At 35.2% G+C, this 9,555-nt stretch overlaps 1 protein-coding gene across 1 annotated transcript in view; it reads left to right on the forward strand.

The window, feature by feature from the left end:
• TMEM161B (transmembrane protein 161B) overlaps window positions 1-9,555 on the forward strand; it is a 32,003-nt gene that overhangs the window by 18,632 nt on the left and 3,816 nt on the right. The window contains exons 5-9 of the mRNA XM_009574161.1: window positions 947-1,098; window positions 1,634-1,694; window positions 3,384-3,524; window positions 6,869-6,982; window positions 8,096-8,270. Coding sequence (XP_009572456.1) covers window positions 947-1,098; window positions 1,634-1,694; window positions 3,384-3,524; window positions 6,869-6,982; window positions 8,096-8,270 — 643 coding nt within the window. The remainder of the gene's footprint in view (window positions 1-946; window positions 1,099-1,633; window positions 1,695-3,383; window positions 3,525-6,868; window positions 6,983-8,095; window positions 8,271-9,555) is intronic.

The following is a 9,555-nucleotide window of genomic DNA, read 5'->3' on the forward strand; positions in this document are numbered from 1 at the left end:
ATGAAAGGACTTAATATGTCATACCAGACTATATAGGGGTTTTTAAGGTTGTTTCATTTTTTTTTTTTCCCCCAAGATGAGCACGAGAGAGATTTTTTTTTTTTCCCCTCCCCCTCCTTTCCTAGATAGTACTAAACGTGCTGTTGTTTTACTATCTTTAATAGCTGAGAAATCTCAAACACATGCATGTGAAAGAGAAATGTAAGTTTCATCTTTTCATGTTTTCTGTTCAGTAAAGAGTCATGTAATAATCTACGCAACAATCCTGTGCCATTTGTCACAGTTTCTTGTAAGGCAGGTCTACACTCCGTGTGAGCAGAAATTCTCATAGTTGAGAAATTTTACCCCATTATTGATAGAAGTGCTTGTTGGAACATCCTGTTCTTGCTGTTTATATGTATACCTTAGGATTGTATATCCAGGAGGAACACGTATAGCTCCTCTGTGGTTAAAAATGTGTTCATTCACTTCCCTGCCATCACAGTAGTTGCATTCAAAAGTAATATTTTGGATTTTGAAATTAAGATATATTAAATCTTGAGTTATATAGTTTGATGGAATATTTTTCATTTAGCTCGATATTTTGCATTGAAGATACAATTGTCTTATTTTTTATTTGATGTAATTTACTATTATGTAATCATTTACATTTAAACTCTGGTTTAATTCTCCTAGGTTGATAGTGAATATTGCTGCAACTGACTATAAGTAAGCCTAAATCAAAACTGTACTCCAGAGTAGTGTATTCCGGGCTACCCATTATGTGATTGTTATGCTTTACAGCATTCTGTAATTTTAACCTGAAATTGGCTGAACACGTATTACTTTTTTTAAAAAATTGTGCATCATATAACAGCCCTAGTGTAGATGACCAAAATACAGCTGTATAATTCTTAAATATAGTTATTTTACAAACTTAATTTTCCTTGACATTTTTCTTGTGTAGCAAGGTACTGTTTTCATTGACTACCCATTATTTCAAAGTAGAGGATGGAGGTGAAAGATCAGTCTGTGTCACCTTTGGTTTTTTCTTCTTTGTGAAAGCAATGGCAATTCTCATTGTGACAGAAAACTATCTAGAGTTTGGACTGGAATCAGGTAACTCCTTTCTTTAGTGCTCTAGTGACTGCATGACCTGAAAAATTTATTTCCAGTCTTTTAGGTGTTTTTGAGAATATCGGTGTTAAAATGAACTGTGTTATACACTTCTAAGAAATTTTGCTTTGGAATGCAAATTCTGAAGGATATCCTCTATATTTTCCCTGCTTTCTTTTAAATAGTGTAATCTTTGCCTAGGTTGTTTTGTTAATTATATTTGCCTTCCAGTTTTACATTTAACCCATTTTGTCTTTCATAGTAAAGTGAAGCTCCATTACTGAAAAAAAAAAAAAAAAAAGAAGTACTTATGTTTGTAAAAAATAATGTTAATTTTCTTCGTGTTCCTGAAGTGTACAAATATCAGAGATGCTAATAATCAAGTTGTATTAAATTATGGCATACTAATTAGCACATGAAAGAGCTATGCTAGATGTATGAAAATTTGTTTAAAAGATGACCTGTTACCTAGCATTTTATTTCAAAAAAGGGATTCTGCATTTGTACTGTAATAAAATGTATATATGTGTCTCTGCAGGATTCTCGAATTTCTCAGAAAGTGCTATGCAGTTTCTTGAAAAGCAGGGTTTGGAATCCCAGTAAGTTTCTGGAAATACATTTGTCTGTTTTATGTGTGCATTTATAACTGAACCACTTGGATTTTCTTAGCAAGCATTTGTCTTGCATGTTTTGCTTATAATCTCTGTAATAATGTGAAGAGGTGGGTTAATGAAAATAATTCATCAGTAGTCACAAGTAACTTAAGTTGCATTTGTGTGTTCTCTTTTTAATTTGTAGTTAGTTTTTACACTGAAGTTTTGGTTGTAGTTCATAAAATACAGTTAAGAACTATAAACAGTTTTTTCATGGTAATTCCCTTCAGCTTTGCAAGGATTGCTTAAAACAGGTGATAGGGTTTTTTTTGCCATTCCTGTGGTATGCAAGAGGATGAGTGTGCAAAAGCTACAGTTGGAGCTTGTGATAAAGTTGGCATTAGGAGTAAATTTTGGAGTTCAGTCCTGTTTTCAGGTTGTAATAGTGTTTTCCTATTATGCAAAAACATCTGCTTGCTACAGGACATCCAAGTTTTGTATAGACTGTCAAAGGAACGTGCCATAGCTTGTGGTGTTAGATAAATATATAATCGCTGTTGCAGACAGCCTTTGTATATTGTAAAATGGATTTCTGTTACTTATTCTTTGCTTATACACATGCTCTAAAATGCATTTATGGGGTATGTCATCACTGTGGGAGCGCAACTTTGAATTTCTTGCTCGGAAGTTCCCAAGTATCATGCAGAAGCTATGGAATCTTTATTTTTGAGGAACAGAAGTTTTCTCAAACTAGATTAACGTGTCATTTATGAATAAACTCATGGGAAACCCTTAACTGAATCCCATGTGTTTCTTAGCCTTTCTTCACTCTGCTTTTCCTAAGCTACTGCAAGTTTACTAACTTCGGTATTAATTTTCCTGTTAAGTGTTTGTTTATTTTTAAACTTTTGCAGTGCTTTGGCTGTTTACAGCAGCAGTTGAGTTGATGATGGTGTCTCTTGGCAGCTTATATGACACAGATTAAAGAATCTGAAACTCGTGTGGATCACTAGATTTGTTTTTGTTCCTCTTTAATCTGTATTAGTTACATGTCACTTGTTTTTTTGTGTAATCCAATGTTTGTTAATTCCACAATTCAGTTGATCCTGGATAATTTTTTTCTATAGTTTTTTTTATATACTCTATAGTTCATTAAAACAGACTATATTAATCACTTGGAAGAGACACGTTATTTGGCCACACGTACGTTTTAGGTAAATTTGTGAAAAACTGCAGTAATAAGTTTGATAGACCTTTTTAATGGATAAAGATAGAATGTAAGTAGTATAACTTAAATATCCATTTTGTCTTTTACCAGTTAAACTTATGATGCATCTGTTCCTCTCTTAAAAACCTAATCATGAAATTCATTCTATTAGCTGTTTCTGTTATATAATTTATTGTTGATTACAATATAAAATTATTCTTTTTTTGTTCTTTTCTGCTAACAAACTTAATATCTTATAGGCACTATCTTAGGTTTTCTATTTTTCTAGGACATAAATAGGTGACTTGTTTTTTTTATTTTAACTCCTGATTGGTTTATAATAATGCTGGTATTCCAGAGTAAAACTGTAGAATACTGTTCGCTTTTTTTATTAAATGTTAGATACTGTTGAGTTGAAGTAGTCTCTGATACCCCACGCCCCCAACTTCCTCCCCAAGAAAATGCTTATTTCCTTTCTTTTCTTTTAGGGGTCCTGTGTCTAAACTAACCTTCAAATTGTTCCTGGCTGTTCTGTGTTCACTTATTGGTGCTTTTTTGACATTCCCTGGCTTGCGACTGGCTCAAATGCATCTGGATGCTCTGAATTTAGCAACAGAAAAAATAACACAGTAAGAGAAAATATGTGCACATAGGTATATGCTACTCAGTCTTAAATCTTTAATGTCTGAAAATAAAGCAAACTATTCCAACAAGAAGGTAGTGACTAAGACTTCTGTTGCTGCCTGCTTTTCGTATCTTGAGCAGACTTGCCACCTGCCTCTTTCTGCTCAACCTGTGCTCTGCCAGTCTGTTATATTCTTTGCCTTGTAATTAAGAGTCCCAGTTAAAGGAGCTTTCCTTTCCTCCTGCAAGAGCTCCACCATGAATGATTCTGCTTACTGCTTCCTTTCCCCCATCATATCTTTTTGGAAGTTAAAGTAACTTTCAGGAAGTAGAGGTGCCATCACAGACTTTTTTTTTCCACCCCCACCTCCAAGTGGACGTTATGCCTATAATAAATTTAGGGTAAGATACAAAGAAAAGATGACCCAGAATATTTAATAAAGGTCAGATGTTAATACCGGTTTAAAGGAGTATTTTCATTTTCAGCCATCCTTGAGTTTGGTAGTAAAATGTTTTCTCCGATTTAACTGTTTCTCTTCAGTGTTCTCTGGTTGAGGGAGAAACTCCAAATGTCTTTCATAGATCTTGACCTCTGATGTTTAATACATGTTAATGACAGATTCTGCAGCATAGGCCATTGTGATCATTTAGTCTGGTCACTTTCGTAAGAGAACCGTTATATTTTCTGATACAAAAATTATTTATGTTCAAACTGTTTTTTTTTTTTCCTTTTCCCCCCAAAATGCCCAGCTTAAAAATTAATCTGTGTTTAAAGTGGGTCCTTCACTCTTGGTAAATTTATAACTAAGTACTCTGTGTTATACTTGCACTCACTGTAGTTGAATGCATCCAGGTACAGCTGCAAGCTGTTGGCTTGTTGTATCTGCTGTTAAGTTTCTGTCTCTGTGTAGACTGTGACTGAGTCACTTCCTAATCTGTTCTTTTCAGCTAAATACAGTAAACTGCTTAGTTTTTCATTTTTATGGTTCTCAATATTTTAAAATTTCTTGTGTCTTTTCTGTAAGTATCCTCTCATTTTCCAACATCTTCCTTGATCTGTGGACATGAGATCCTAGGCAGAAGTATAAAATCTCTGAAACAGGAGTTCATTAAATCAAGAACTAGAAGGGTAATTAATATCCACTAGAATCCAGTATGAATAAATTCTCTAACTTAATGTTTAGAGGATATTGGAACTGGTTGTTGAAGATAACTTTGTGCAACACCAGGCAAATTATTTTCAAAAGTCTACCAATACTTTGACTATTCAACTAGAACAATATAAAAATTACATTAAATGGATTAAAACTTGGTCAGATATCAACGTAATTAGGTAATGCAATTATAAACAAAGAATCATTGTCAAGTGATAGGTTCTAATTGGCCTGAAGAGATCAGTATTTGCCCTTAGTGTGTTTTTATCAATGAGTAGCAGATCATTATTGACTGTTTGCAGTTGTTTGACAGTGACTAAAGGGGAGTAGTAAATGAGGATGACATGTCACTGATACAAAGCTCTCTAATTTGGGTGGACGAAAACAATGCCTTTCTCTGCAGTCAAATACATGGTCTACTTTTGGGGAAAAAAAACCCACATCAAAAAACACCAAAAAACCAAAACAACCCCCCCCAAATCCCCAAAGCTGCCCAAAAAAACCACCAGCCCCCAAGCACCCCCAAAAACCAATGGGGGGAGGGGGAGAAAAAGAAAAAAAAAAAAAACCACAGAAGGAAAAAAAAACAAAGGGGACAAGCTCCCTTTCCCATTGCATTACAGAATGGGAGACTTAACTTACAGGAAACACTGACCCAAAAAAAAAGAAAAAAAAGAAAAAAAAGTAAAGATTAATGATGAACTACCACTTCACTAATATGTTCAAAATGATTAATGTGGTTCTTTTATGTATATAAGAAGTAAATGTTTTTTTGGGTAAACAGAATGAAAATATTCTGGTGTCCCTTTTAGTTTTGATAGCTGGTTTGATTTTTTTCTTTAGCAGCAGTTTCCTTCCCTGCATAGATTTTGGAGTCTTAATCAATTTGTACCATTTTTGTACACATTCCCTCATTTTCCAGAGCCTGCTTCAAGAGTCTTTCAGCCTTTCTCCCTGTACTCAAATAAACAGAAAGGGATTCTTGCCACCCTTTGGCATGTTCCAGTCCTTTAATTCAGTAGGATGTCTTAAATAAGTAGAAGCTCAGGTAAAATGCTTTCACAAGTTACTGAAATGCTTTGGACTGTTCTTTGATGCTGTTGTGTTCCCTAGCAACACTGAATGACTAGCAGTGCTTATTTCTTCATCTGAAACCAATGATTTAAATGTGTGTGTGATGACATCTTCTGAAAAATGCAAACATTTTAATGGCTTTAGGAAGCTTGATAGTTTAAAATCAGTAAGGTCTTGTGTTCTTTAGAATAACTTTTGATTACCTCATTTTTTCTATAGCGTAGGAGCACTCTGGTTGGAGATGGGAGTATAGGCAAGCTTATTCTGTTAATGAGAGAGCATTGCACTAGCAAAACCACCAGGTCTACAACATTGAAGTCTTCAACTGTTTTTGTTTTATTTTAGTAATAAAAATGATTGGGATATGGGGTTCAGAAATGAAGGATATTAACTTCAGGAAAAACTCCAGAAAACTATCTCCTCTTCTTAAATTCTGCTGTCTGTTTTGTACTCAAAGATTACAAAAGAGTACTACTTTTACATTAACTGTGCAGTTTTGTACAATGCTTTTAAAACGGAATAGCTGTGCTCGCTTTTTTTTTGGTCCAAGTATCTTTAATTGAATGTAAGTACCAAGTTTCATTTAGTCAAGGTTCCTAAGTAAAAATCTTCATTAAAATGGGAAGTCTGACCTCTGAGAACTGTTTCCCTTGGTCTGTATAGATAATGGAAATTAATCTGAGTACATTTTTAATAAAGAAAAAAAATAGTAATATAGCAGCATATTTCCCATAATTATCCGAGATGCTGACTCCCTAGATTAAAACTGTGCAGTTTGGTGTTATGCCATTGTATGGAAGTTTTCAACAACTGTCTTTTACTGTAGTGTGGCATAATGCACGTAGCACCTTTGGTTGGATTGTTTAGAATAAATCAAATTTTCAGATATTCTAACAGCACTTTTTTAAGCCACAACCAGTGTGATTGCACAGTATGTACTGTTACTGTTTTGTTGAAATGTAAGTCATACCTATAAAATAGCGAAGTAATTTTCTTGTTTACCTTTCTCTCAACTATTTTAAAATTTGGATTTCTCCTTTTGAATCTGTACCCCTAGTTTCAACAGTATGGTAATTGTTTGTATTTAATAACTTCCCCCCTTTTTTTTTTTCTTCTTTCAGAACATTGCTACATATAAACTTCTTGGCACCTTTATTTATGGTTCTACTGTGGGTAAAACCAATCACTAAGGACTACATTATGAACCCACCTTTGGGCAAAGAGAGCGTCCCTTTGTAAGGTTCCCTTTAAAAATTCTTTCTGGGGTATTGAGAACAAAACCATAAGTCTAAGTAGTTTCCTGTGAAAGACATAGGAGCATGGAAGACTTAAAATTTAATAGCATTTGCTGTCAAAGGTATTGTGGAAGTTGCAGCTGAGCTCTAAAGAGCTGCTGTTATTTCGGAAGGATGAGACCTAGTTGCAGAGTGTTGAATGTTAAGGTGGTGGTTCCCATCTCCTTGGCAGTGATGCGTTGTTCTTCCTAGGGGTGGAACGCCACCTCACTGCTACCTTCTAGAACCTTGTATTTTACATATTGGTGTAGGAGAGGAGTGGTTTCACTGAAGACAGTCGAGATACACTGGCATGAGAACTGACCTAAGTGATTGTTTTAAGATCTATGGGTAGATGAAGTGCATGTGGAATTGATAGCTAAAAATTTAAAACATAAAAAGGGAAAAAGAATTTTCAGGAAGAGTGGTATCTGAAATAAATATTTTATAAGTAGCATAGGTGATTGTCATTATCGGTGTTAGTCTAGATAATTCAAAATAGTAGTATTCAAATAGACTTGAAACAGATATGATTGGCTGACACTTCTATTGCTTGCTAGATCTAAGATATGCTTCTAAGGTGATTCTGTGACCACTGAACTATTACATAAAACATTGGAAATACACGTATTTTGTGCTTCCATTTTGTTCCTCAGTTTATCTTAAAATGAGGGTTGTGCTATAACAGGGTATCTAAGGCAACTGAAGTACACATTTGCTATTTAGAACTGTGTGTCTCAAAACCTGTAATTATCTGAGTGAGCTTGTTTTTTAGTGTCCTGTCTTCATTACTCAGAATCTAAGCATTTAAGAGCTCTTCTTGTTTACAGACAAAGGGATACTAATTTGGATCTAATGATGTAATAGGGCTACTAAGAAGTAGCAGTAGAGAGAGAAGTGGAGGGCAAAAGTGAATATTACTTGCACATGAACTTCATAATTGTAGATTGTGCATTAAGTATTTTTGACAATATGCTTCAAGATTTCTTTACAGATGATACAAACAAATAACTCTGTAGCAATGGGTGACCTTTGGAAAACAGCATTATCCTTTTTTTTTTTTTTTATCCACAGAATGTCAGAAGATACGTTTGACACTGTGAGATTGTGGATTATAATCCTGTTGTGTGCTTTACGGTTGGCTATGATGCGTCATCATTTACAGGCCTATCTGAATTTAGCCCAGAAAAGTGTGGATCAGATGAAAAAGGAAGCTGGCAGAATAAGTATGGTTGATTTACAGAAAATGGTAAGTATGGTGGCACTGAGGTTACATATTTGGAGTGCTCTGTCTCTACAAATGCTTTTTTTCCGGTTACGTCTTCTGTGGCACCACAGCTGAAATCTGAATGAAGCTTCCTAAACTATATGTCCTATAAAAATATCACCATTACAGAGAAATTCTGCAAACCAAAATATGCAGAGATGTATCATCCATATTATGCAGATGGCTTGTCTTAAGTTACTCGGAAGCTGTTATAAAAGATCCCTTCATGAATTGTTCTTTACAAATATGTACAAATATAATGTGTTTCTGTTCAACATGAATAGATGTTGGGGAGTGCACAGGGTGAGTGGTGATCTGTAGCTACAACATGGGGAAGAAAAAAGAAGTTGAATTTAGATAGAAGGGTAAAATACTGTTACCTAATCCTAACTATGATTTTTAAATTGAGGCAAAATTTAAGATAATATTTTGGGATAAAATGAGACATTTAATTCTGTCAGGCCACTCTCAAGTGCACTAGCTGGCTTACAAAACTGTCTGCCCATCTTATTACTGTGGCAAAGGAAAAATTTCTTTGATTTTTTTTTTTTTTTAAGGAAAAGTAATAAACATACCATCAATTAAGGAGGAGGACGTAGAGGAGGTAGACATTCACAAGCTTGTTGTAGAATGGTGTTGCGTGTTGCCTGCAAAATAAACTTACATTTCTAGTGTTGCATGATAGTGCTGCCTGATGATCCTGCTGAGTTGGGGTGTATTGCAGGAGGAATATTGAAGTATGCCATAAGACAAAGATTATTCTCTTAAAATCGTCACTATTACTTATAATCTTACCATAGAATCATAGAATAGTTTGGGTTGGAAGGGACCTTTAAAGGTCATCTAGTCCAACACCCCCTGCAATGAGCAGGGACATCTTCAACTAGATCAGGTTGCTCAGAGCCCTGTCCAACCTGACCTTGAATGTTTCCAGGGATGGGGCATCTACCACCTCTCTGGGCAACCTATTCCAATGTTTCACCACCCTTACCGTAAAAAATTTCTTCCTTATATCTAGTCTAAATCTACCCTCTTTTAGTTTAAAACCATTACCCCTTGTCCTGTCGCAACAGGCCCTGCTAAAAAGTTTGTCCCCATCTTTCTTATAAGCCCCCTTTAAGTACTGACAGGCTGCAATAAGGTCTCCCCTGAGCCTTCTCTTCTCCAGGCTGAACAACACCAACTCTCTCAGCCTTTCCTTGTAGGAGAGGCGTTCCACCCCCCTGATCATTTTTGTGGCCTCCTCTGGACCCGCTCCAACAGGTCC

Source organism: Fulmarus glacialis, unplaced genomic scaffold (assembly GCF_000690835.1).
Source record: "Fulmarus glacialis isolate BGI_N327 unplaced genomic scaffold, ASM69083v1 scaffold3243, whole genome shotgun sequence".
In the NCBI taxonomy this organism is placed as follows: domain Eukaryota; kingdom Metazoa; phylum Chordata; class Aves; order Procellariiformes; family Procellariidae; genus Fulmarus; species Fulmarus glacialis.